Genomic DNA, 27450 nt, shown 5'->3' on the forward strand with positions numbered 1-27450 from the left:
CCAGAGCTGGAGGGGACAGTACTGACCGGGGCCCATGGGGTCAGGGAGGTCCCCAGAGCTGGAGGGGACAGTACTGACCGGGCCCATGGGGTCGGGGAAGTCCCCCCTGAGAGCTGGAGGGGACAGTACTGACCGGGGCCCATGGGGTTGGGGAGGTCGCCCCCCCGAGAGCTGGAGGGGACAGTACTGACCAGGGCCCATGGGGTCAGGGAGGTCCCCCTGAGAGCTGGAGGGGACAGTACTGACCGGGGCCCATGGGATCGGGGAGGTCGCCCCGAGAGCTGGACTTGCGGTTCTGGAGGTAGTTCTGTAGCAGCATCTTGCGCAGCTGGTTGCCCTGGGGACAGGAGGACCACAGACACACGGTCCTTCATCTAAGGATCTGCTCGAAAGTTCTAGAACCCCCTGGCCAGGTCCTCCCACTGTCTGTCTGTCCACTGTCCACCAGCCTGTTGTCCATCTGACTACTTTCCCCTGCCCTCTGTCCACCCACCTGTTGTCCCTGCCCTCTGTCCACTCTACCTGCCATCCCCTGCCCTCTGCCCACCCACCTTGAGACCACCACCCATGGCCCATCCTGTCTGCTGTCCATCCTATCACCCGCCTACTGTCCCTACTGCCCACTGTCTGACCTGTCCACCTTGTCTGCTGTCCCTCCCTCCCACTCCCGACCCAGCCCACCACCGCCATCCACCCGTCCCACTCAACATACATCCATCCTGCTGTCCACCCCGTCCCTCTGACCCATCCTCATCCACCCGCTGTACACCTCGGCCCTGCCCCCTGCCCTCACCCTGCCCTGCCCTCCCCTGTCCCTGCCCCCTGCCCCCACCCTCCCCCCTGCCCTGCCCTCCCCTGCCCTGCCCTCCCCTGTCCCTGCCCTCCCCTGCCCTGCCCTCCCCTGCCCCCACCCTCCCCCCTGCCCTGCCCTCCCCTGCCCTGCCCTCCCCTGTCCCTGCCCTCCCCTGCCCTGCCCTCCCCTGTCCCTGCCCTCCTGCCCTGCCCTCACCTGTCCCTGCCCTCCCCTGCCCTGCACTCACCCTGTCCCCGTACTTGCTCTTCTTGGTCAGCATCTGCTGCAGAGTCCGCAGCACCTTCACGCACAGCTTCTCCTCCGACTCCATGAGCTCCTGGGTGTGCTGGATCAGCCTGGCGGGATGCGGCTCTCCGCTCACCCACTGCCGCCCCGGCCCGGTGCCCGCGGGAGCCCCGCCCGCCCGCCTGCCCGCCTGCCCGCCGTGCTCACTTGGACAGGAAGCCCCCGCTCTCGCAGCGCACGTAGGCCTCGCTGCCCTCCAGGAAGAGCAGCTCGGGCCAGTGCAGCATGTCCACCAGCACCGACAGCTCGGCCTGCACCAGGGGCTTCAGCCGCTCCTCCAGGGCCGTGATGATGTCCTGCGCGGACAGGACCCTCACTGCCGGCTCCCGGCAACCCACCCCGCCACCCAGGGAGGGACCTGGCCCCGCCAAGCCACCCTGCACGAAGCTGGGGCCCTGTGGAGCCCCTCGCCAGGGGAGTGAGCCCCAGGTTCTCAGGGGTCCTGGGGAAGACCCCGGTCTCCTGCCACAGGGCTCCGGGCCCACCCAGGGAAAGGCAGAGTCGGGAGCAGGGGGCCCAGCCCCCTCTGCGAGCACCACCCGCACCTGCTGGGCTCCTGCTGTCTTGGGGGCCCTCGCCTGGCGCCCACGTCCCGGGGGTGCCCAGAACCCCCCCGCCCACCTGCAGCTTCTCGATGATGTTCTTGTAGTCCCACTGGTTGGCCGTGGGGGTGACCCGGGGGAAGGTGCGCGTGGTGGCCTTGTAGTTGGCGGCGTTGCGCTGGGCGGCCGTCACGCAGCTGGCCCCGCTGCTCAGCAGCACGCTGATGTGGGCGTCCAGGTCCATGGGCAGCGAGATGGCCCTGCCCTTGGCTGCGGGGGACACGCAGGGGGCGGAGCTCAGCCGGCCAGACACGCCCATCCCAGAGCTGCCTGCTGGGGGCGCAGGACGCAGGCGCTCCCGCTCCAGCCCCCACAGGGACTGGGCCCTTTCCCCTTTCAGACTGGGCCCTGACCCCGCCTTCCCCCTCCCTCACCATCCCCCCTGAGGCCACCCACCAGCAGGAAACCTGGGGACTCGCCCCCAGCACTTGGAGGAGGAGTAGCCCCTCCCGGCCGGGCACTCACGGCTGCAGGGGAGCCGCCCACGCACGCGCTCAGGGCAGCCGGGAGCGGGCAGGCCGCGCACTCACCCACCATGGCCAGGGTCCGGATGCACGCCTCCACGGAGGCCTTGTGTTGCTGCTGCAGCCACGGACACTCGAGCAGCCGCGTGGTGGACTGTAGCAGCTGGACCACGATCGTCTGGTGTGTCTGCGAGAGGCAAACGGCCCCATGCAGCCGGCACCGCCCCTCACCCCCACCCCGGACAGCCCCAGGCCCACTGAGGCGGGGCATGGTGGAGGGACGAGTCTGCAGGCAGCTGCCAGGGGCACGTGGGCCAGTTCGGGATGAGGCAGTCTCTCAGCGGTGCATGGCAACCCCACTGTGCATGGCAGCTTGGGAGGCCCAGGACTGGGCCTTCTAACCTGACCGCTCACCCTTCTCTTCCTTTAAAACTACTTAAGGAGGAGCCGGAGCGATAGCACAGCGGTAGGGCTTTTGCCTGGCACTCAGTCGACCCCGGTTCGATTCCCAGCATCCTATATGGTCCCTGGAGCACCGCCAAGAATATTCCTGCGTGCAAAACCAGGAGGAACCCCTGTGCATCGCCAGGTGTGGCCAAAAGAGCTAAAATAAATAAATAAATAAAATTTAAAAAATTAAAAAACATAAAGCTCCTTAAAGGAACCAAAGAGATAGTGCAGTGGGTAGGGCGCTGGCCCTGCATATGACCAATCTGGGTCCAACCCCCTGCATCCCGTATGGTCCCCCGAGCACCATCAGGAGTGATTTCTGAGCGCAGAGCCAGGGGCAACCCCTGAGCACCACCAAGAGTGGCCCAAGAAACAAAAGTCAAAAAAAATTTTTTAAAACACCCTAAAACTGCTTAAACTCAAACCTGGGTCAGCCGTGTGCAGGCCGAGTGCCCTCCCGGCTGCCCCAGGCCTTGGCCCCAGGGGTCCTACAGGTGGGCTCCCGCCCCTGCCCGTCCCCACCTGCAGGGACGTGCTGTTCTCGGAGAACGGGGAGCTGAAGAAGGCGTTGATGGTGTCCAGGACCACGGTCAGCACGTACTTCTCCAGCGTGGTGTCCGCCACGCGCTTCTCGCGCTTGATGCAGACCTGCGGTGGGGGAGCGTGAGGCGGGGGCGGGGGCCAACGCGGGGCCCCCCACACCGGCCCCCAGGGGCTTCCCGGGCCCCGCGGAGGGACACACCCGCGCCATGTCCAGGGTAAAGTTCTCGAAGAGCGTCCAGATGTGGTTGCTGGTGTAGATCTCCTTCATCTCCACCTCGGTGTCCACGTAGCAGTGGTTCACGAAGTTCACGTAGGCCATCTTCACCTGCACGCACGGGGGTCAGGCCCGCGCCCGCCCCGCGCCCCGCCCCGCGCCCGCCCCGCGCCCCGCCCCGCGCCCCGCCCCGAGACCGCCCCGCGCCCTCCCGCTGCCTGGGCCCGCCCCGTGCCCACCTCGGTGATGCAGTCCTCGTGGGTCACCACGGACACCACGTCCTCCAGGGGCAGCAGGGACGTGCACTTGATCTCCGTGTACACGTTCTTGCCCTCGGCGCAGGCGGCCAGCAGGTCCACCAGGGAGATGTGGTACATGAGGGGGCTGTGGTCCTCCACGCCGTCCCGCGCGGCCTTCATCATGTCCAGCAGGTGGGCCAGCGAGGCTTTGTCGTTGTAGAACACGACCACGTCGTCGCCCGCGTTGGTCAGCTGCGCGTGGGGGCACAGGGCGGCACCCGGCTGAGCCCCTCCCCTCTCCCGTGCGTCCCTGGGATGGGGACCCCACCTCCCGAGTACTCAGGAAAGCCTCCCCTGCCCCCAGGGCAAGAAGCCCACTTGGAACCCCGTCAGGCAAGGCACTTCCTCCAGGAAGCCCCTGCCAATCCCGCCCCTGCACTCCCAGGTCAGGTTGACTTCCCATGTTCTGGGCTGCGTCTGCAGTGTGGTGCTGGGGACAGGCCCCAGGGTCTCCACTCTCCAGGCAAGTGACCTCCCCGGGAGCCACGTCCCAGGCCCAGACAGGGCACGTGTCCCTGAGCTCTGCTGGACACTGCTCTGAGTCCCCCATGCCCTGCCCCCCCAACCCCATGCCATAGCCCCCAGCCCTCACCTCAGTCATGATCATGTCCTGGCACTTCTTGACGTACTTGCCCTCGGCCTTGATGACGGTGTGCAGGAAGTCCAGGTACTGCACGTGGCGGCCGTGCGTGGCCAGCAGGTGCACGAAGTGCTGCAGCACCGGCTCGCTGATGTCCGAGCAGAGCTGGTAGTTGTTCAGGAAGATGTGCTGCATGGTCTCCGCCTCCAGGAGCTGCGGGGGGCAGGGTCAGGAGGGGCTGCAAGCCCACCCGCCACCCGCCCGCCCGCCCGAGGCCGCGCCGCCCTCACCCCAGGCGTGAGGAAGAGGTGCAGGTGTTTGTGCAGCAGCGCCTGGTTGCCGGGGTTGCCCGCACAGAATTTCTGCAGGAACTGGTGTGTGTAACGCAGGATCTCCATCATCTTGGCGTCGCCCTGGCGCAGAGAACAGGGACCCGGTGCTGGGCTGCCCCACCAGGCAGGGGGCAGGGCGGGGGAGGGGCACGGAACAGCAGCACAAGGCTCAAGGGTCGGAGGATGGGGTCAGAGGTTGAGGGTCAGAGGTTGAGGGGAGGCTGGAGTGAGTGGGGATCAAGGGTCAAAAGGGTGGTACATCTGCGGCGATGCCTGAGGTGGTGTCAGCATCCGGGGTCAGGGGGAGGCCTGAGATATGTCAAGTATGCAATGAAGGGTGAAGGGTTAAGACGGGTTGGGTTGGAGTCAGGACTAGGGTGGGCCTGGGGACGGTCCAGGGTAAGAGGTCCCAGGGTGAGAGGCTAGGGCTAGGGTCACAGTGAGGACAGAGGTTGGGGTCAGATTAGTGTCAACATGGATTAAGGTCAGCAGGCTGCAAGTCAAAGGTTTATATGAAGCCGAGGTGGTCCAAGAACGATACAGCAGGGGAGGGCGTTTGTCTTGCACACAGCTGGCCCGGGTTTGATCCCCGGCATTCCATATGGCCTCCCGAGCCTGCCAGGAGTAATTCCTGAGTGCAGGACGAGGAGTAACTCCTGAGGACTGCGGGTATAGCCCCAAAACAAACAGAAAAAATTTAAAAATAAAACTGAGGGGCTGGAGCGATAGCACAGCGGGTAGGGCATTTGCCTTGCACACGGCCAACCCGGGTTCAATTCCCAGCATCCCATATGGTCCCCTGAGCACGGCCAGGGGTAATTCCTGAGTGCAGAGCCAGGAGTAACCCTTGTGCATCGCCGGGTGTGACCCAAAAAGCAAAAGAAAAAAATTTTTTAAATAAATAAATAAAATAAAAAAGCTGAGCTGAGGTCAGGCTCCCTAAACTGGGAGGACATGTTCTTCACACAGAAGGCCCAGATCCAGCCCCCACCACTGCATGACACCCCAGGAACGGTCCGGAGCAGGGCCGGAGAGACAGTACAGTGGGGAGGGAGTTTGCCTTGCATGCAGCAGACCCAGGTTCAATCCTGGGACCCATATGATCCCCCTGAGCACCCCCAGGAATAGTTTCTGAGCACAGAGCCTGGAGTGACTCCTGAGCATCTCTGGGCGAGTGACCCCAAAACACGATACAAAAAAGAATGGGCGACGAAAGTTTTTAAATAAGTGAAATGAAGCGGAGATGGCCCTGATTAGGCCAGAGAAGGGGAAGGAAGCTGGGGTCAGGGTCAAAAGTCAACCTGAGATCAAGTCGAGGCCTACGGGGATGGGACTGAGAGGGTGGCGGGCACTGACGCGGGGGTCAAGGTGTGGGGGCGCGAGGCGGGGGCTGGCACGGGGAGCCTGTGGGACAGGGGCACCTTGTCGTAGGGGATCTGCAGCAGGTCCAGCATGACCTTGTGGGCGTCCATGTTCTTGAGTAGCCGCTGCTGCTTCTTCCGCATCTGCTCCCCAACACCGCACATCCTGTTCAGTCGCTCCAGGATCTGGGGGGGGGGAACAGGGGTGAGCCCCGGGGCCCCTCCCCCCACTGAGCTCCAGCTCACAGCAGGGACGGGAAGGCGGAGGGCTGAGGCTATCCGTCACGTGCGAGCCGGAACCCGCTGCAGCCTCCTCCGTGTCAGCCCCCAGAGTCCCCCAGCGCGAGACTCGTCCCATCTGGCAGGGCGGCTCTCGCGGCCCAGGGACAGGCTGGACGATGTCTCGTCTGCCCGGGCCCCGCACTCACGCCCTTGACGATCTGGTAGTTCTCACTGCTCTTCTCCCCAGGCGGCGGCAGGAAGCCCTCCTCGTCCGTGGGCCTCTGGGGACGCGGGGGGACAGGTCAGCGAGGCCCCGCCCACACAGCGCCCGGGGGCCACCCTCTCACCTCCTTTTTTTGGTTGTATTTTGTTTTGGGGCCACACTGGGAAACGCTCAGAGATCGTTCCTGGGTCTGCACTCAGGAATCACTCGTGGCAGTGCTCAGGGGACCATACGGGATGCCGGGGATTGAATGTGGGTCGGCCGCGTGCAAGGCAAGCGCCCAACCCGCTGTGCTATCACTCCAGTCCCCCTCCTGGCCATTCTTGGGGTATCATGCAGTCGTGGGGGTTGAGTCGGGGCCCCCGTGTGTAGAACACGTCCTCCAGTTTGGGGAGCCTGACCCTCAGCTTCGTTTTCTTTTCTTTCTGTTTGGGGGCCACACCCGGCAGTGTGCAGGGGTTAGTCCTGGCCCTGCCCTCAGGGATCACTCCTGGCAGGGTTTGGGGGACCCAATCGGGGATGCTGGGGATTGAACCTGGGTCAGGTGCCTGCAAGGCAAGCACCCCTCCTGCCGTCCTACTGCGCGCCAGCCCCCCACTGACCTCCTTCTTGTCTTTGGCCGCGCCAGCCTCCACCTCCTCGCCCTTGCCGCTGCCCTTCTTGTCCACCCACAGCTCCGACTTCTCCACCATGGTCCGCAGGCGGTCCAGCTCCGACTTGATCACTTTGTAGTTCTCCACGTCCTGGGCTGAGATCAGCAGCTGCACCTGGAGGCCGAGCACACGCGTGGCTGGTGAGCCAGGAGACACTGCCCATGGGGGCACCGCGTGTGGAGGCACGCAGCTGACCACGGTCCAGCCCTCTCCCCCCCAACCCCCACTGCTATGCACTGAACCAACGCCAATGCCTACTTAGCACGGATGGTGCTACCATAAGGATGCCGCTTCCAGGAAGCCCTTGTGGATGACCAGACCTCCCTGCCTGCCCGGCACACACTGACTTTGGTTACCCGCTGACTCTTGCCACCTGCTGCCAGACCCTGAGCCAGGCGGGACAAAGCATTCTGGCATCCCTAGGGGCCTCCCCAAAGAGGGGCACGACCGCTGATCCCCACCTTCCTGCCCTGTGGATCCTAATTTCCCCTTTCCAGGGCCCAAGCGGTAGGCCGCTTGCCTTGCACACAGACAACCCGGGTTCAGCCCTGGCATCCCATACGGTCCCTGAGCCCTCCCAGGAGTAATTCCCGACTGCAGAGCCAGGAGAGACCCCTGTGCATCGCTGGATGTGGCCCAAAAACAAAAGCAAAAAACCCCCTTCCACGAGGGGAAGCAGAGAGACCACACAGTCTGCGGGAACGCCACAGCCTGGTGCTCCGTACCTGCTACGAGGTGAACACCCGCAAAATGCCCCCGGCAGAGCCCACCTGGCGGGCAGCATGGAGGAGTCCCCGCGGTGCTGGCCCAGACCCGGCGAAGCCCGACTCGGCCGCTGAATGCAAACCACAGCTCTCGGCCCGGGGGCGCGCGGTGGGGCCTGCACCCAGGAAACACGGCACGCCACACGCAGGCGGCCACTGAGGGGCGCAGGGACACCAGGTGGCCAGAACCCAGCCTCACCTCACAGAGCTCAACAGGGCAAAAGCCCCCAAACGTGAGCCCCGCGGGGAGCCCCCTCCTCACTGTCCTGTGCTTTAGGCTGTAATGTATTCATTTATTCCTGATGAAGACTCCATGAGCGTCACAATAGAATCGTTTCGGGCTGAAATGTCCCAACACTGACCCCCCTACCAGTGCTCCCGGGGGCCCAGTCAGCCCTAGCCGCTGGGTGGCAGGCGTAGGACTAACGTCTGTGTGTCCGTTTGCTTGTTTTGGGGCCACACCTGGTGAGGCTCAGCCTTACCCCTGGCGCTGCACTCAGGGGACCCTGCGGGAGGCCGGGATGGAGGCCGGGCCAGAGGCCGGGCCGGGTCCCCGCTGTCCCACGGCCCCGGCGCCCGGGCAGTACCTGCTTGAAGGTGTGCATGGCCTCCTGGCGCTGGCTGAAGTGCTTGAAGAGCAGCTGCAGGGCCCCCGAGACGAGCGGCGCGTAGTTGTGCATGGTGAGGTGGATGAGCACGCGCAGGAACATGCGGCCGCCCTCGTCGTCCACCTCGAGCATGCTGCTCGTCTTCCTGCGGCGGGAGCGGCGTGCTCAGCCCGGGCAGGGCCGCGCCGGCTAGGAACCGCGGCCCCCTCGGAAACAGCCACTCCCCGGGACCCCCAAGGTCCCCGGATGAAGCAAGAGGAGGAGGAGCTCTTCCCACGGGACCCACAGATACCCCCGGGGCACTCCGGGGGGCTCGGACGGAGCCGAGCACGACGCCATTTTTTGTCTCTTTGGGTGGAGCTCAGGGCTGACGCCTGGCTCTGCACTCAGGAATGACTCCTGCTGGGGCACACGGGATGCCGGGGATGGAACCCAGGTCAGCCGTGTGCGAGGCAAGCGCCCTCCCCGCTGTGCTGTCACTCCTGGGCCTGTGCTCACTCACCACGGACCTAACCTCCGTGGAGCACTTCCTTCCACGGGGAAAAACTCGAGCGGCACCTGTGACATCATCACCCCGAAAGGTCATAGATTTGGGGCCAGAGAGAGAGTACAGTGCAGGGAAGGCTCTCGCCTTGCACATGGCTGACCTGGATTTAATCCCCAACTCTGGTCCCAGGAGCCCTGCCAGGAGTGATCCCTGAGTGGAGCCGGGAGTAAGATTTGAGTACAGCTGGATGTGGCAAAAATAAACAGAGATGCTTTAGTGTTTTGTTGTTTGTTGGATATCATTGGTTTGTCGTGCTCCCCTTGCCACTAGGAGCTTAGGTTTATCAGTCACACCCATCAAAGTGCTCCCGAGTCACTCCCATTCCTTTGTTAATTTTAATGCAAATAGGAGAATTAATAATTTCCTGAATCTGTGCATTTTCTTGAAAATGTCTTTCAGCTGCTGTATATGGCTCTCTTTGAGGTAGATTCAAAAATTTTAAAGATAACAATGACAAGGAGTCAAACGGGACATACCTCTTTTTTTTTTTTTTTAAACAACCTCCCTGGTGTGGCGCCCCTTTCTTTTTATTTTTGTGTTTTACACAGTTGTTGTTTTTAAAATGGGGGGAGCATTGGCTGTCACCTTGCCATGCGGGTTTCAATAAAGCTTTGTAAAGAAAAAAAATAATAAAAATAAATAAATAAGGGGCTGGAGTGATAGCACAGCAGGTAGGACTTTTGCCTTGCATGCGGCCGACCCGGGTTCGATTCCCAGCATCCCATATGGTCCCCTGAGCACGGCCAGGAGTAATTCCTGAGTGCAGAGCCAGGAGTCACCCCTGTGCATCGCCAGGTGTGACCCAAAAAGAAAAATAAGTAAATAATGGGGCTGGAGTGATAGCACAGCGGGTAGGGCATTTGCCTTGCACGCGGCCAACCCGGGTTCGATTCCCAGCATCCCACATGGTCTCCTGAGCACCGCCAAGGGTGATTCCTGAGTGTAAAGCCAGGAGTAACCCCTGTGCATCGCCAGGTGTGACCCAAAAAGCAAAAAAAAAAAAAAGTAAATAAGTTAATTAATTAATTAATTAAATGGGGGGAGCAGAGAAACAGTACCGTGTGCCGGGAGCTTGCCATGCATGTGGCCAACCTAGGTTCAATCCCTGGCACCCCATATGGTCCCCCAAGCACTGCCAGGGGTAACCCCTCAGTGCAGAGCCAAGCGTAAGTCCTGAGCACCACTGGGTGCTAAAAACAAAAAGCACCACTCGGTGCCAAAAACAAAAAGATCTGATATCTCCTCATCACCTCCAAGTTGTTCCCGAAATCACAAAAGAGCCTTTACCCGCCTCACTACAGGAGGTTGGGGCGCTAATCATGCCTGCCAATGCGGCTCCCCCTTCGCTGTATGAACACAGTCGCGGGCACACCTACTGCTTCCAAGCCCTAGAACTGACCCCGGTGCCTGCGCTGTGTGGGTGTGGGAACGCCGCTGAGGGAAGCCTGCCTCGGAGACCCCCCTCTCGGACCACGCGGGTTTCCTGCCTTCACCCCGTCCTCCTAGTCTAAATAAAGGCTGCGTCTGGAGCAAGAGTACAGTGGGGAGGGCATCTGCTTGCACGTGGCCGACCCAGGTTCAATCCCTGGCACCCCTGTGGTCCCTGAGCACTGCAAAGAATGAGCCCTGAGCATTGCCGGGCGTGGCCTAAGACCAAAATAAACAATAAAAATGCTACTGAGAAGGGGTCCAAGGCTTCAGCAGATGCCTGTGGCATGGCAGTTACGAGTCCCCAACTCTGGGTGATCTCTCCCCACTCCAGGACGCTGCCCGACAGCCCCACACCCCTGCCCGGCCGGGGACACGACATCCTTTGTTGTGACCAAATCCAGCGTGCTCACACCAGGGCCCTGACATGGAGCCCAGGTTTGGGGGGGTGGGGGGCGGTCGGAGCTCAGAGCCAGAGGTCAGAGCCACAGAGCAGGGCCTGGCAGAGGGAGGGGTGGCTGCACCCCCCCACCATCCCAAGAAGGGTCTGAGGCCTGTGTGATGCCATTCACCACCCCCGCCTCAATCATAGCCTCACCCGACTCCAAACATGGCCTCCGCCTGCTCCCCGATGCGATCCAGGTTCATGTTGGCGGCTGTGGGAGCAAGAAAGGTGGGGAGCACGGGAGGGAGGGGCAGAAGGACCCAGCCCCCTCTCTCCCACCCAGGCTGGGTGGGCCCCTTCTGCCCGCCCCTTTCCCAGAGATGTGGGACCGCCCAGAGCAGGGACAGAGCTGGGGTGGGGGCAGAATCCTGGGCCCGGGTACCCTGGTCATCGCCTGCCACCATGGGCAAGTCTCTGGGCCTCGGTTTCCCCCATTTAGGGAACAGGGGAAGGCTCTCGCCCTCTGCCCTCCCCACGGCAACTCAGGCGACCGAGAGTGTGGGGACAGAGCGGGGGTGAGCCTGGGCCTGGGGCGGAGGGGGGCGGGGGGCTCACTGGTGGAGTCGAAGGCGGGGGCGGTGCCGTCGGCCCCACTGTCCTGCATGGGAAACACCTCCACAAACTCCTTCTTGAAGACGGACAGCAGGTAGGAGATGCGGTAATCCAGCCGCACGTTGAGGATGAACTGTGGGGGCGGGCAGGGGGTGAGGGCCGGCCGGGCAGGAGCACCCCGGGGGGCCCAGAGCCCCTCTCCTGGGGAGCGGGAAGGGAGCCCTCGGGTCTCCGGGTGGACTTGTCTTGTTCCAGACAGACCCTAGGGCTCCCCTGGGCCGAGGGGGGGCACCGAGGCCCTTAGGGAGCCGGAGAGGCCTGAGGGGTGCAGGGAGGCGGGAGGGACCCAGTCCCCTCAACTGGCCCCTACTCGTGGGCACGGGACTCAGATCAGAAGCCCCCCACCCCCAGAACAAGCTGGAAGCCCCCAGGCCCAGTGCGGCTGGGACCCCTGGGCTCAGAGCTCCTCGCTCTGTGGGGTGGCAGGCCCCGGGCGGGCCCTCCGGGCAGCAGAGCGGGAAGGACCCTGCCCCTCCCAGCAAGACTTCGTGCCTCAGGGACGGCTGGTCCCAGGAGCCCGTGTCGTTAGTGCCCAGGCCAGGCTCCACACCAGCAGCCTCGCGAGACAGCGATGCCGGGGAGCTGGGCCGTGACCCGAGGGTGCCCAGCCGGCCCCCACCGTCTCCTTCCCGTCAACCCCAGGCCGGGCCGTCACCTGCAGGATCTCCAGGATCTTCAGCTTGGTCTCCATCACCACAATGTCTTCATTCTCCTCAAACTTGCTTCTGTCCAGGGACTCGGCGGCCCCGGTGCCCGCAGGCAGGCTGGGGCCGCCAAAGACGGACTGCTTGCGGTTCAGCACCATGGTGGACATCATCTGGCCCACGCCCTGAATGGACCGCCGCACGTTCTTGCCTGCAGGAGGCAGGGCCATAATGACACAGGGCAGACGCGCCTCACCCACACCTGTTCAGGCTCCTCCTGGAGGGCTCCCTGGAACAGGTGAGCTCTAAGTCAGATCTGGGGGCAGGGGGCAGGGAGGGCAGGGTGTGGGGGGAGCACAGGGCAAAGGTGAACTACGTGGGAGGTCCGTGAGAACGCTCAGCGCATGGGGAGGTGGGGGAGCCCTGAAAATGAGGTGGTGGTCAGCTTGGCATCTGGAGTGTCTCTGAAGGCGGGTCCCCGTCTGCCACCCCCGGTCGGCGGAGGAGAGAGACACGCCCACAGAGCCTCACCGCCCGTGTCCTCGTAGGCCTGCAGCATGGCCGGGGGGCCCTGCACGCAGTCGATGATGCCCAGCAGGGTGCGGGTGAGCCGCAGCAGCTCGCTGAAGCTGTAGAAGCCGAAGTAGATGAGGTTGTGCGCCAGGCTGACCACCTGCGGACAGGGGGCGGGCCGAGTGAATGGGGCGGAGCCAGCGCGGGGTGGGTGGGGCCGAGTGAATGGGGCGGAGCCAGCACGGGGGTGGGGCCGAGTGAACGGGGCGGAGCCGGCATGGAGGCGGGCCGAGTGAATGGGGCGGGGCCACGTGGGGCGGGGCCAGCACAGGGCGGGGCCAGGCATGCACATAGAAGCAGGGGTCCCCGAAAAGGGTGTCCAGACCCCAACGAAAGAAATTAAGAAGGAAGGAGGGAGGTATATCGTGATTCTTGGTGGTGGAATATGTGCACTGGTGAAGGGATGGGTGTTTGAGCATTGTATAACTGAGACTTTAACCTGAACGCTTTGTAACTTTCCACATGGTGAATTAATAAAAGAATTTAAAAAATAATAATAATAAAATTAAATTAAATTAAAAAAAAAAGAAATGAAGGAGTGTCTGAGGAAGAGATGTTCACAGAGGAGACCACGGAAGCACAGAAAGGCAGGGGCAGAGGGTGGCAGGGCCCCTGGGTGAGGCGCTGGGAGAGCACCGTCACCCAGACACCAAGAGTGAGCCTCGGGCGTGGGCAGCTGCCGGTGCCAACCATCCCTTGCTGGCTGGGAGCACTGCACGGTGCTGTAGACCACACTGCCACACGCAGGGTCAGCGCGAGCCCCGGGGCCACCCACCTCAAAGGTGAGCTTGTTTTTCTCCTCGTTGGCAAAGGGCACAGCCTCGCTGACCACGTTGTTGAGGTAGTCCTCCACGAACTCCATGGTGCTGGCAAACTTGTTCTTCTTGTCATCCCGGGAGGCATTGAGGTTGGAGTCGTAGCTGGGGGTGTGGAGTGAGGTGTAAGGGGCTCCGAGATCCACCCCCAGCCTGGCCCGGCCCAGCCCACCCCACCTGCCCATCTCACTCCTTGATGGTGATGGCCGTGGGGATCTCGGTCCAGAGGCGGGCAAACTTGACGGGCGTGACCAGCTCCTGGGGGTCTCGGTCCACATGCACATGCAGCATCAGATGGCAGAAGGAGGCACGCAGGTCAAAGGGCAGCATCTCGTCGGCCATGCACAGGAAGATGAGGTCGATGCCCAGCTGCTGGGAGATCTCGTGGATGGCCAGGTACTGCCTGTCCAGGCACATGCGGGCGAAGAGCTTCAGCTGGTACCTGCAGAGCCGGGAGCGAGGTGAGGACGCGGCAGGCGGGTGCCGGAGCCTCAGCTCGGGGAGGACTTGAGAGAGAGTGCCAACGGGGCTCTGCAACCGTCGACTGTGACAGTCACGCTTGGGGTCTGGAAACACAGCCCAGAATCTGGAGGGCTGGCAAGTCTCCCCTTGCTAAGGAAAATGCGTCTGGCTCAGCGAGGTCAGATCACAGAGAGAGCAAGGGCTGGAAAGTTAGGGGGGACGGAGAGAGGAGCGGGGTGAGAGGGTGCACGGCCAGGGCCAGAGAGGGAGGCAGGGCTGAGAGAGGAAGGAAGGCGAGCAGCCGGGTGGGGGGGGAAGATGCTCGCGGTGGAGGACCAAGGGAAGCTCTATTTGCATGATTTCCTGCCCAGAGAAGGAAGCGGTGATGTGCCTTGCCACGGATGGCTCTGCATCCTCAAATGAGACCTTTCCCTCTCTGTGCCCGCCTCCCAGCCTGCCAATGGTTGGGAGGGCAGTCCCCATTTCACAGGGCTACTGCAAGGCAGGGAGGAGTGAGCGGGTGACGTGCTCTCACAGGGCCTGGTGTTCAGGCAGGCGAGCGTCTGCCGCGCGGTGCCTAGTGTCCTTGGAACACATCCATCTGAAGCCAGGCTTGGGCTCCCGAGGACGTGGGCTGTGCTGAGCCTGGCGTCGGGGCTACCCCAAGCTACACGCGCTATATCCACTCCCCTGGGGGGGCTGCAGGCCGGGAGAGCCAGGAGCCCACCCGGAGCCCATACGGCTCGTTGTTCAGCGGGGACCAGCTGAAGACCTCCCAGGGAGGCCAGGTGGCCGGAAGCTGTGCAGGAGGGGTGGGGCCGGGCCGGGGCACCTGTAGTAGCTGAGCACATTCTCGTCGTGGGCATTGCCGGCGCGTGCCTCCTGGGCCAGCTGGCGCACACTCTTCTCGTGGTGCTCGTTGTTCTTGTCGGTCCAAGTGAGCCACACCTCCTCCTCGGAGTACTCGATGCTCAGGTACTCGTGGGACTGGGCCATCTCCTTCAGGGGCCGGAGCCTGCAAACCACGGGATGGGGGATCAGGCCCGGACCCTCTGCCACGTGGAACGCAGCGCCAGCCTGGCACCCCAAACAGACCCTGAGCTCTGGCAGGGGAGGCCGCCGCTCACTCTGCTGTGTCCTCGTCCCTCCCTCCCTCCCCCTGTACTGCCATGCGCAGGCCGGGCACATGGGGAGCACTGCACAGATCTGCAGAGAGCTCTGGGACCAGGTCTGGCTGAACCCGGTGTGCCCGAGCTCCAAAGCAGCTGGGAGCCCTGGGTGCGGGCTGCCAAGGCAGCGGGCGCCTCTCAGCGCCTCACTCACTCGGTCTGGATGAGGATGTCGCTATTCTTTGGGTCCAGCACACACTTGCAGATGAGCTCCTGGGTGACGGGGATGGCGATGTGGTTGGACACACACAGGTCGGAGAGGTAGTCCAGGAACCTGGAGAGTGACAGCACGAGTGGGGCTGGGACTGGAGGCTACCCCTGCAACCCTTCTCCGGGGGGCAGCGCCCTTCTCCAGGGCAGTCTGCCGCTCCTGGTCCCTCCCCAAAGCATGCAGATGCTGGACGGCGCGCCCAGCTGCCAGGGGAAGGACATCCTCTGGGCAGCACCCTGGCGCACACAGGGGTCCAGGTGGGGGCTCCAGGAGGCAGAGTAAAGGAGGCACAAGGACAGGTAAGAATGTTCAGCTGGGGAGCTGGAGAGCTAGTACAGCAGGAAAGCCTTGCACACCGCCCACCCAGGTTCCATCCCCAGCATCCCACATGGTCCCCGAGCGCAGCTAGGAGTAATTCCTAAGTGCAGAATCCCTGGGCATTGCCGGGTGTGACCCCAAAAAAGCAAATAAATAAATTAAATAAAAAAGAATGTTCAGCTGGTTTAACGTTGAGTATAAACGTGGTTTGCGAGAGGGGCAGCATGATGTATGGGGCGTGGCTTGTGAGGGGGCGTGCCTCGTGGGCGGGGCTGGCGAGGGACTTGGCACTTGGACGTGACTGGGGAGTGATTATGGGAGGGGCGTGGTGTGTGGGCGGGGCTGGCTAGAGAGGCGTGGCGATGGGAGGGCGTGGCCTATGCGAGGGGCCCATTGTGGGGCGTCCGCGAGGGCCCACCTGGGCTCACGGTTCTTCCGCACCAGGCTGACGAAGGTCTCCACCTCCGTCTTGGTGATGTGCTTCTCCAGGAGCTTGCGGTTGTTGTGCAGCAGCGCGGTGATGGTGTCTTCAGCCAAGATGTCGTAGCCGATCTGGGACTGCATCATCCCAAACTGCTTGGCTATGTGCTCCTGAAGGAGGGGCCGGGGATAGACTGAGCTGGCCCTGACCCCGCACACTCCCGCAGACACACCCCAGGGAACCTGGCCCTAGAAAGGTGGGGGTCTGGGAAGAGAAGGCAGCTCCAGGAACACGCGCGGGTGTGTATAATTCAGATGCACGGCTGGGGGGGCGGGGTCTGGTCTGTCTCCCCAGAGAAGCCTCTGGGAGGCACCAGCCTTGTCTGTCTGCCAGGACTAGGTAATAATTTATGGGGCCCAGTGCAAAATGCAACCACAGGACCCTTGTTCAGAACTTAAGACTCGGCGGGCAGCTCAGCATAAACTCCATCCCCCGGCCCTCCTGAGCCCGGGGCCAGGTTACAGGGTGGTTCTGGTTGGTCCTGGGACTGGGTTGGTGCCTCCTGTATCATTGGGGCTGAAGCAGTTCCTGCACAGGGCACTTGCCTCAGTATTTGCAGAATGAATGAAAGTGAGGGAAGAAGCAACAGAGGGCCAGCAGGCCTGTGGCCAGGGGCCCGGCGGGCGGCCAGGGTGGGTGGCGGGCGGGCACCTGGTTCTTGCGGTAATCCTCCTGGGAGTGGCGCAGCACGCGGTAGCACAGGCGGAACATGTACTGGTAGGGGGCGTTCTTCTGGTCACTCAGCTCCTCCAGGCGCACCAGGGGGCCTTCACCCCCCTTGTCCCGGAAGGGAGCCTTGAGAATGCCGAAGATCTGGGGGAGCAGGGAAAGCGAGCTGGGACTCCCCAACAGGTGCCCACATTCCTAATCTCTCCGGACAGCGAAATCCCGAAGGGACGCTTCCTCCGAGCCACCTCCATCTAACTAAGGCAGAGCTGGCCTGCCCGGGGGCCACCTGCCTGTTCCAGCCCTGTCCTCTTCCACTTCCAGTGGGAATTCTGAACTGGCCTCAGCCCCCCTTTCCCACGTGAATGCTAATCCCGGCTCAGACCCTGGGCCTGGAGCATAAGCAGCAGGCGGCATGGCTCAGGGGTCTGAGGCTCTGAGAAAAGGCAGGCCAAGCTGGTGTGGACAGATTAAGGAAATAAGGCAGACCAGGGAAAATGAAGTCATGACGTTTGCTTATACACGGATGGACATACAGAGTAGCATGCTGAGTGCCATGAGTCAGAGGGGGAGGGACAGATGAGATTTGTTGTATTCACTTGCGAGATATTAAAAAAAATAGTATGAGACTAATACCCAAAGACAGTAGAAACAAGGGCCAGAAGGGCCATGGTTGGAAGCCTGCCACAAGAGGGGAGGAGAGGGCAGGTAAGGCAGAGAGGGGACCGCTATGACAACGAGAGTTGGAAATGGTCACTGTGGACAAGAACTGAGCACTGAAAGGAGGTAAAGGAATATACATGATGGGGCTGGAGCGACAGTACAGTGGGCAGGGCATTTGCCTTGCATGCAGCCGACCCAAATTCAATTCCCAGCATCCCATATGGTCCCTTGAGCACGGCCAGGAGTAATTCCTAAGTACTAGGAGTAACCCTTGTGCATTGCTGGGTGTGACCCAAAAAGCAAAAAAAAAGTTAAAAAAAAAAAGGAATATACATGATAACCTTTCAGTACCTGTACTGCAAACCATAATGGTTAAAAGGACAGAGGGGTGGAGAGAGAAAAGAGAAGGAGGGGGGAGGAAGGGATGGAAGGAAAGGGGAAAAGGAGGGAGGGAAGGAGGGAGGGAGGAAGGGGAGAGAGGAGAGAGAAAAAGCCGACTGGGTAAGGATGGTGGGAGGGAAACTGGGGACACTGATAGTGAGAAATGTACACTGGGGAAGGGACAGGTGCTGAAACATTGTATGACTGAAACCCAATCATGAATAGTTTTGTAACTGTGTATCTCGTGGTGATTCAATACAATTTTTAAAAAGAAACCAGGCAGGTTGGCCTGTTTTTTTTTTTTTAAAAAGTATTCTAATGTAATTACAAAAAAAAATTAAAAGGGGCAATGGGGTGATGGGAGGTAAAATTTGTTCTAGAAAAAGAACCCAAAAGTGTGGAACCAAAAGAAGTGAGAAGGGGCTGGAGAGATAGCACAGCGGGTAGGGCGTTTGCCTTGCACGCGGCCGACCCAGGTTCAAATCCCAGCATCCCACATGGTCCCCCGAGCACTGCCAGGAGTAATTCCTGCGTGCATGAGCCAGGAGCAACCCCTGTGCCTTGTTGGGTGTGACCCAAAAAGACTCCCCTCAAAAGCAAAAAAAGACAAGAGGAAACCTTAGCTGGATCCTGATTCAACAGAACAATAAATAAAAACAAGTGGGATCTGTGTTTAAGGAGTCACGCCCTGCACCAGGGGACACCCATCAGTGCTGTAGGGACAAGGGGTGTTGGCAGCAAAGCCACAACTTACACATGCGAAGCATCTGCTCCACCACGTGACCTGCCTCCCCAGCCTCAACAAAAACCAGCTTGAAAAGGATGTTTGAAGGGCCAGAGCGACAGAACAGCAGGGAGGGAGTTTGCCTTGCATGCGGCCGACTCGAGTTTGACCCCCGACAACCTGCATAGTCCCCGAGCAATTGCCAGTAGTAATTCCTGAGTGCAAAGGCGGGAGTAACCCCTGGGCATTGCTAGATGTGACCCCAAACTAAAAACAATGCCCCCCAAAAAAAAGGACAAAAACAGTACTGGGGTTAATGTGGCCAACCCGGATTCAATCCCCAACACCCCATATGGTCCTCTGAGCCCCTTTTACAAGAGGGCAACTGATATGAGAAAGGGATCTGAGGTGGTCAGGATATTATTACTGATTTCCCGAGGGGTGATAACGCCCTTGTTCTTAAGCGGTGCATGCCGTAACGCTTTAGGGTGGCACACGCCTTCAGGTCAAATGGGCGGGTGGAGGACAGGGCAGTGAGTCAACTAGGAAGAGCCAAGATGGCAACATGGTATGCGTATATATTCTTTTGTAACATTTGAAATTTTTTCAGAATAAAACTTTATTTAAAAAAAAAACAATTTTGGGGCTGGAGTGATAGCACAGCGGGTAGGGCGTTTGCCTTGCATGCAGCCGACCTGGGTTCGATCCCCGGCATCCCATATGGTCCCCCAAGCACTGCCAGGAGTAATTCCTGAGTGCAAAACCAGGAATAACCCCTGTGTATCGCTGGGTGTGACCCAAAAAGCAAAAAAAAAAAAAACAAAACAATTTGGGGGCTGGAGTGATAGCACAGTGGATAGGGTGTTTGCCTTTCACGCGGCCAACCCAGGCTCGATTCCCAGCATCCCATATGGCCCCCTGAGCACCGCCAGGAGCAATTCCTGAGTGCAGAGCCAGGAGTAACCTCTGTGCATCGCCAGGTATGAGCCAAAAAGCAAAAAAAAACAAGCAAAAAAAATTTTGTAGAGGTTATGCCCAGTTCAATCAGCTTAATTAATGGCTGAATAAATAGCAGTGCTCTCATATTATAAAAATAAATAAATAAATAACTCAATTGGGGGGGGGGCAGGGGAATGTGGCCTAATAATAGAGCACGTGCCTGGGTTTGGATCCTTAGCCCGATAGGGTGTAATACCCAGCAAGGTGGGGGGCTTTTGGTAGGGGCAGATTTGGAGCCATACTTGGCGATGCTGAGAGCTTACTCCTCTCTGCTCTCAGGAAATCACCCCTGGCAGTGCTCGGGGGACAATATGGAATGCTGGGATCGAACCTAGGTCAGCCACATGCAAGGCAAGCTCCCTGCCTGCTGTGCTATCGCTCCGGCCCCCCAACCATTTGCTTAAAGCCCAAGGTCTGGACCTGACGTAGTGAGCCCAGACCCACAGCCTGCTGTTTCCTAGCCCACTGGGTCTGATACTATAACCTCTGTGCCTCATTTTCCTCGAGAGTTAAATGGGAAAACAGCCTGTCCCCCAGCTCAGAGGTCAAACAAAATCAGGGACAGACAAAGAACGATTCAGATTGCGCTGGATGAACTACTTAAAAAGAGGTGACGAGGGGCCGGAGCGATAGCAGCACAGCGGGGAGGGCGTTTGCCTTCCACGCGACCGACCCGGGCTCGATTCCCAGCATCCCATATGGTCCCCTGAGCACCGCCAGGGCTAATTCCTGAGTGCATGAGCCAGGAGTGACCCCTGTGCATCGCTGGGTGTGACCCAAAAAGCAAACAATGAAAAGAAAAAGAGGTGATGAGGGGGTAGGAGCAGCAGGTAGAGCCTTGCAAGCAGCCAACCAGGTTCGACCCCTGGCACCCCAGGTGGCCCCGAGCCCTGCCAGGAGTAACCCTTGAGCACTGCCAGGTGTGGCCCCAAACAAGGGGGCGGGGGGGTGGGCGACAGAGGAAGTAGACGCAGGAACAGTGGAAGAGGCGCCGCTCCTAGCCTGGCCCTGCCCCAGCTGGTATCCACGGGCCTGTCCTCCCTACTCCGTCCCCGGCACCTGCTTGAGGATGTTCTGTTCCCGCATCAGCTTCTGCCGCTCCCGGTTGGGCTTGGTGACCATGATGTCCAGCACGTTCTGCCCGTTGTTGGGGACGTCGCTGACGAAGAACACCAGGTCCTCCAGCAGCTGGATGACAAACCTTGGAGGGCGGCACGCGGGACGGCGGGCGTGAGTGTCAGCCCCTGAACAGACGCCAGCCCCCCGGCCTGCTCGGGGGACTCCAGGGCAGCCTCCAGAGCCGTCTAGCTGCACCCTGGACTGCTCTCCAAACGCACCGCTGCCCACCCACACTCAGTCCCCAAGTGTCCCTTGAAAGAATCTCAGGAAACCCACGCCGGAAAGGGAGCGGGGGTTGCCGTGAAGGGATCTGCACTGGCAGCCAGACCACCACATTGGGCTGTGTGACCTCCGATAGGTCTCCTAACCTCTCTGGGCCTCAGTCCCATCGTCAGTAAAGCAGGGGTCAGGATAGCTTCTAGGCTGAGTCCCAGGACTGAGAGCAGCGAGCCGGGAAGCCAGGATGAGTACCCCAAGGGCAGTCCCAGCACGTGTGCCTGGCCTGGCTACCGCCCGCTGTTCTGGGGGGAGCCGCCGCGGGCCCACCTGCGGTCATTCTGGCTGATGAAGCCCTCGTTGAGCTTCTCCACGGCGCTGGCCAGCATGGAGCTGGCATCGTTGGCGAAGTCCAGGTCTCGGATCTCCGACACTGGCACCGAGACGATGGCAAAGGCCTCCTTGTCCTCCTTGGTGGGGCAGGTGCCCAGCTGCAGGGCAAGGTCAGCGGGTCGGCAGGGGAAGGGCAGGGTCAGCCCCTTCCCGGCCCCGCCCCTGGGCGGGCCCCGCCCCAGCCCCGCCCCTTTGGGCCCCGCCCCCGGCCGCACCATGAGCCGGATGGGCCGCTCCTCGTCCACGTCGATGGGCACGTTGGTGCTCTGGATCCAGGTGTTGGTGCAGAGGTGGCGCAGCCGCACATAGGAGTTCCTGCAGGCGGGGTGGAGGCGGCGCTCGGGGTCAGGTGTGTCCATCCAGCTGTGGGACCTCCACGCCCTCCCGCCCGGAGCCCCGCCCACACCACCCGCCTCACCGCCCGCCTCACCGCCCTCCCCCAACCCAGAGCATTCCAAATGCCAAGTTTGTTTGTCAACTTGGGGCCCAATTCATTTGGACGAATGAGGCTATTTAGCCTACTTATCCCACTTAGTGTCGAGCGGCACGCAATTCGCAGCAGAGATGCTCGTGGCTTTGATTATGAAATATAATTACGCTTCTGAAATGAAAACCACTCTGCATCTAAAACGAGTCGGCCCCCAGGGCTTCAGGTGCGGGCCCCAGGCCCGTGTTCATCCTCCCAGGACCCTGCTGATGCGCAGATGAGACTTCACAGGAGAGGAAAAGGGGCCCAAGACTGAGGAGGTTTTTGAACCGAAATGGCACCTGGTAATTTCTCTTTTTTTGGGGGGGGTATTTCAGAGGCACAGCAAGCGGTGATTGGGGGCTACTTCTGGCTCTGTGCTTGGGGTCGGTCCCAGTGGTACTTGGGACCCACACTGTGCCAGGGGTGGGACCGGAGTCAGCCACAGGCAAGGTAAGCATCTAGCTCATACCCTGTCTCTCCGGACCAACACCTGGGGATGTTTTGATGTTACACCCCAGGTTAGAGTTCTTCAGGGTGGTGGGGTCCACCCGCAAACCTGGACAAACTGCCCTGTACCTGAGCTCCCAGAGAGGCTGGGCCAGGGAGTGGACAGAGAGCACAGAGCGCACAGCAGACTGCCCAGGAAGAAGCGCCCAGCATGTACTGTACACTATGCACTGCCCTATAGGGAGCACCCAGCATGCAGCACCCAGTACACAGCACCCCACAGAAAGTGCCCAGTATAGAGTGTCCAGGACGCAGCAGGCAGTGCCCAGTATGTACAGTGTCCAAGGCACAGGAGGAAGAGTCCAGGATGCAGTGCCCAGGACATAGCACCAGCAGGGAGAACCTTGCACGAGTGTCCTGTATGCAGTGCCCAGCAGGAAGTGCCCAGGATTCAGGACTCCGGATGCAGCACCCAGCAGGCAGCACCCAGGCCAGCTCACAGCAGGGGCTCCGGCGGGACCAGCTACCCACAGGCCTCGGCGCTCCAACCCCTAAGGGGCAGCTCTGCAGGTCCTGAGACCAGAGAGCCTTGGAGGACTGGGGCACGGGACACGGGGCAGGCGGGCCAGGCTGCAGCGCGCACGCACCGGGGCACGAAGGAGTCGGTCTTCTGCAGCGTGGTGGGGTCCAGCTCGAAGAGCGAGGCGATGTCATTGCCGTGGGGCACGGCCACCAGGCGGTACTTGATCTTCTCCCCAGCGTTCCGGCGCCCCGTGCGGCCCTGGGCGCCCTAGGGTAAGGACCCCCACTCAGGCGGGAGCCCCTCTGCCTTCCAGAACGCCCCCGGGACCCCCTGAGCAGCTTCTGCCCTCCAGCCCGACCCCCGGCCCGGGCCCGGGCCCTGGCCTCACCGCTCCTGCCGCCTTGGGCTCCGGGGCCTCCCCCTTGTAGCTGGGGTTCTCCTGCAACAGAGACACAAGATGGGGGGAGCGAACGGACCCCAGGCCAGGCCAGACCCCCACGATGCCCACCTCCCACAGGGTCTACACAGGGCCCGGCTCAGAGAGGCGCAGCCCCACACACCCCAGAGGGGGGGCCAGCCCCCTCCCCAAGCCCCACATCTCCAGGGAGCCCCCAGTGAGAGCCTCAGGCCCTGCCTTCCCGGATCCCACTCACGCCCCCTACACGAGCCCCCTACCCGAGCCCCCTACACGAGCCCCCTACCCGAGGGGCCAGGACTGATTCGCAGCCCGGGGACATTTCGTGGCCTCAGTGCACACGTGTCTGATACAGGCCGGCAAGCAGCGGCCAGCGCACACGTGTCCCTGTGCACACGTGGACACCGCCACCTCCACCCAGGCACCTGGGGAGGCACCGCCTGAGCCCCAGGAGACCCCCCCCACTCACCTCAGCGGCGAGGTAGTTGCCCGTGGCCAGGTGCTTGAAGCGGTACAGGCCGTTCCAGTGGCCGGCTCCTCCCCGGCAGGGGTCGTGGTGGACCACCTGGTTGGGGTGCAGAGGTGAAGGCCAGGGCAGGGGGCCGGCCGGCCGGGGGGAGGGCAGGGGCGGGGAAGCCAGATCCCAGGGGACTGGGGGGAGCGGAGGGCGTGGAGGGGCTCCCGGGGCAGTGGGCCGGGCAGGCTGACCTCCACCTCCCAGAGGGCGTTGGAGCTGGTGGCCGAGGTGGCCGACTGCCGCAGGGTGGTGCGCAGGAAGACCTGCAGCCGGCCCTTGTACTCGTCACACGTCAGGAACTTCTCCTGCTCCGCGTGGAACAGCCGCACCACGTCCCCCTGCAGGGAGGGGCGCTCAGACGGACGCGGGACACGGCCCCCCCGGCCTCCAGGGCGAGGCGGGCACGGGGCAGCGGGAAGGAGCCCTGCATCGGCCCACCCCCACCCCGACATTGAAAGGCCGCCCTGAGGCAGGAGGGATCCCACCCCCAAAGGGGGTGCTCTGTGCCTTCACTCTGCACCTTTACTGAGTGGGAGTGTGGGGGGCGCGGTCTGTCTCCTCGTCCCGCTGGGTTGGTTTGGGCACCAAACCCAGCAAGGGCACCCAGTGGGTGCTGGGGACTGAACCCGGCCTCCTCCAGGCGAACCCTGCACGCTCCCCCGCTCCTCTCTGCCGCCTCGGACACACGGACACAGAGACCGCACGGTCTCTGCTCTGCACCGCTGCATGCCTGCGAAACGGCCCCTGCACGTCTCTGGGCCTCACTGTTCTCTGCTGTGCAATGGGGCGGCTGTGATCACAGTCACTGAATCGTGAAGGAACCGCACGTTCCCCGCGCGCCTCTCTGGAGCACTTTCCAGGGAGCTCTCTCCCCGAACGCAGGCACGAACCCGCGGGGCACCCACAACACCGGCGCCACTTTCCAGGGAAGAGACTCGAGGCGGGGAAGGAGCTGCGAAGGGCCACCAGAGCGCGTGGCAGGTGGGTCGGGCCTGTGTGCCACCCGCAGGCTCAGCTGTCCACCCGCCGGCCCCCGCCAGCCTCCGTGGTGACACTGTCGGTCTCCGAGCCAACACAGCTGAGCGCCGCCCGAGCGAGGAGACAGTGAGTGACGGGGTCTGAGGACCCCGAGCCTCGGAAGGACAGAGCCGGTGAATTCATCAGAGAATACATGGATCGGGCCGGCCGGGCAGAGCCGCAGCCGCTGGGGGAGCGAGGAGACAAACGACACGGAGTTACAAGGGCAGCACGCAGGGGCAGAGTGGGGTGGGGACCAGACCAGGGGCGGGGGCTTCCCGCACGGCCTCCTGGGGGGCCGGGACAGGCGCCGCCCGGGTCTGGCCAGCTGCTGCTTCCTTTCCAAGTGCACTGGCATATCTGGGGCTGAAACGTGTCACTGGAGGTTTCTGGGAGGCGCTGGGGCGGGCCCGGGCTGTGTCACGGGCAGCTGAGGGGCGGGCAGGCGCCTCTGTTGAGAGTGTGGGGGCACAGGAAACAAGGGGTGCCCGGGAGGCGGGCAGAGGGGGAGGGCGGGCGGCGGAGGCAGCCTGCGGTGGCAGGAATGTGTCACCAAGCAGCTGGCGGGGACAGAGGGGGGCAGGGGCACGCGGAGCCGGCCACTGTCCTACCACACAGCTCCGCTCACGGGGGAGCCCCGGAGCCACCGTCCCCCCACACGCAGGCCCCCTGCAGCCCACTCAAGGAGCCCCTGACGCCGCCCCCTCCCCATACTGGCTCCCAGGGCTCCTTTGCCAGTCTCTCGGGCACCCCCACCCGCAACATCCGCTCACCCCCACTCTCAGCTGCCCCCCCTCCACAGCGGCCTTACTTCCAGAGCAAAGGACAGGCCCATGGGCGGGCATGGTGGAACGACGGGCGCTCAAAGGAGTGGGCCCACTGCTGAGTGGGGGTGTGGGGACCCCCAATTCTCTGAAGCCCCCTCAACGGGAGAGAAAACGACAACGGCCACAGGGGAGGAGGTCGTACGGCTGCGGGCTGGGGGGGGAATGGATCCTGGGGGGGCCCAGGGAGGCAGAGGCAGAGAGAAGGAGGAATGGGGCAGAGCTGGATCGGCAGGTCGGGCAGGCGTGGAGTGGGGTGGGGGGAGGGCTCCAGTCCTCACCCCTTTCAACACCTCCTCCAGGTGGTCCCTGAATTGCATGAACAGGTTGATTTTCCAGCTGGTGCTGCAGTTCACCGAGTTGACCTGCAGGGGGCAGAGACCACGCCGCTACTGGGGCCGGTGCTGGCCGGTGAGGGGGGAGATGGGGCCAACCAGCTGGGGCCGGTGAGAGCGCTCGGAGGGGCGTGTCTCCTGCCCGGGGCTGGGCACTCACCTCCTTGCAGCCCGCGTTGTCACTGAGCTCGTAGGTGCTGGCGTGCAGCGGCTGGCCGGCGTTGACGGGGTTCAGGATCACCTTGTCACCAACCACCACCTGCAGGGACAGGCAGCAGTGGGTGACGGGGGCAGGGCCGAGCCCCCAGCCCCCCCCCCCCGGGGCCGCCCGCCCCGCTGCGCCCCTGCAGGAGCCCGCACATTGTCCCCGTTGCTGCGCAGCTTCCAGAAGGGCTGGATGAAGAGCCAGGAGCCCTCGTTGCCCGTGGCGTCCAGCGTCACCCGCATGGCGTTCTTCTCCAACAGCGCCGGCAGGCGCTTGTTCACCGTCAGGTACTTGTTGCTCTTCATGTGCAGCAGCTGTGGGCAGACGGGCCGAGGTCAGCATGGGGGGGGTCATAGCGGCGACCACTTGGGGCCGCCCCGGGCCCACTCTCGGGCGCCTGCCGCACCTGGATCACGCTGCCGTACTTCACCACGTCCCCGTGCACCTTCTTGTTCTCCGTGTCGTTCTGCTTCTGCTCCATCTGCGCCGCGTGCTGCACGGACACGGACACGGACACGGACGCGAGGGTGAGCGCCGCCCGAGCCCTCGAAGACCCCCGCTTCCTCCCCGAGGGCCGGCCGAGGCTGGGCCCTGTCTGAGGACCCCGGGGGGAAGCCGCACCGCTGCCCGGCCAGGCACACATGTCCACACGGCCGGTCTTGCCCAAAGTGGGCGAGAGTGCCCCCGGGGCTCGGACTCGCGGGCTGCAGGGGCCACTGCCTGTTTGGTCACCGGTCAGGCAGCCAGCGGGGGTGCTGAGGATTTATTTTTCCTTTCTGACTCTGGAACCCGTGTTCAAGGAACCGGGGTCTTGGGGACGCTCCGGGACCTTCTGCCAACTCCCAGGAGGCAGCTGACAGCCCCGCCCCACTCAGGTCTCGGGCTCCAACTCCATCACTATGGGGACACAGGGGACCAGCTCCCTGGGGCCCCGTGAGTGCCGCCGCTGCCCGGGGCCCCACTGGGGGCTCTGGGAGTGACCTGGCCACAGGCTACTTGAGGAGCCACGTGCCCTGCCTAGGCCTGTGCCAGCCCACAGGAGGGGCACCCCCCACTGCCCATCTCCCAAACCACCCGCCCCCCGCACACACCCCCACCTCCTATACACACACACACCATGCATGCACACATACACACATGCTCACACTCATGCACACATGCCGCACACACACACCTGCACACATACACATACCAGCACATGCACATGCACGCATGCACACCCACACACACCCGCATGCACACATACACATATCAGCACACACACACACGCACGCACACACATGCACACAGCACACCCACCCATACACTTGAGCATACCCACTCACATATTCATCCCCCCACTTGCACACACTCGGCCACACATGCACACACACACATACTGGCACACACACACACTCACCCACACATACCTCGCGCAC

General features: G+C 62.3%; 1 protein-coding gene across 2 annotated transcripts in view; it reads right to left on the minus strand.

Annotated features, from left to right (window-relative positions):
* ITPR3 (inositol 1,4,5-trisphosphate receptor type 3) overlaps positions 1-27450 on the minus strand; it is a 61712-nt gene that overhangs the window by 10323 nt on the left and 23939 nt on the right. For both annotated transcript variants that reach the window (XM_055126355.1, XM_055126354.1), the window contains exons 4-38: positions 26439-26525; positions 26188-26346; positions 25988-26086; positions 25774-25857; positions 23843-23989; positions 23604-23699; positions 23108-23158; positions 22844-22986; positions 21496-21595; positions 21218-21378; positions 20612-20753; positions 16771-16932; positions 16057-16229; positions 15264-15383; positions 14773-14955; positions 13669-13920; positions 13439-13583; positions 12622-12763; positions 12102-12301; positions 11390-11519; positions 10988-11045; positions 8394-8559; positions 6992-7156; positions 6373-6447; positions 6005-6130; positions 4542-4664; positions 4264-4464; positions 3612-3863; positions 3358-3483; positions 3138-3263; positions 2232-2352; positions 1721-1911; positions 1247-1395; positions 1041-1149; positions 247-337 (exon numbers count right to left, since the gene is read on the minus strand). In XM_055126355.1, coding sequence (XP_054982330.1) covers positions 247-337; positions 1041-1149; positions 1247-1395; positions 1721-1911; positions 2232-2352; positions 3138-3263; positions 3358-3483; positions 3612-3863; positions 4264-4464; positions 4542-4664; positions 6005-6130; positions 6373-6447; positions 6992-7156; positions 8394-8559; positions 10988-11045; positions 11390-11519; positions 12102-12301; positions 12622-12763; positions 13439-13583; positions 13669-13920; positions 14773-14955; positions 15264-15383; positions 16057-16229; positions 16771-16932; positions 20612-20753; positions 21218-21378; positions 21496-21595; positions 22844-22986; positions 23108-23158; positions 23604-23699; positions 23843-23989; positions 25774-25857; positions 25988-26086; positions 26188-26346; positions 26439-26525 — 4855 coding nt within the window. The remainder of the gene's footprint in view (positions 1-246; positions 338-1040; positions 1150-1246; positions 1396-1720; positions 1912-2231; positions 2353-3137; positions 3264-3357; positions 3484-3611; positions 3864-4263; positions 4465-4541; positions 4665-6004; positions 6131-6372; positions 6448-6991; positions 7157-8393; positions 8560-10987; positions 11046-11389; positions 11520-12101; positions 12302-12621; positions 12764-13438; positions 13584-13668; positions 13921-14772; positions 14956-15263; positions 15384-16056; positions 16230-16770; positions 16933-20611; positions 20754-21217; positions 21379-21495; positions 21596-22843; positions 22987-23107; positions 23159-23603; positions 23700-23842; positions 23990-25773; positions 25858-25987; positions 26087-26187; positions 26347-26438; positions 26526-27450) is intronic.

This window comes from Sorex araneus, chromosome 2 (genome assembly GCF_027595985.1).
Source record: "Sorex araneus isolate mSorAra2 chromosome 2, mSorAra2.pri, whole genome shotgun sequence".
Lineage (NCBI taxonomy): Eukaryota > Metazoa > Chordata > Mammalia > Eulipotyphla > Soricidae > Sorex > Sorex araneus.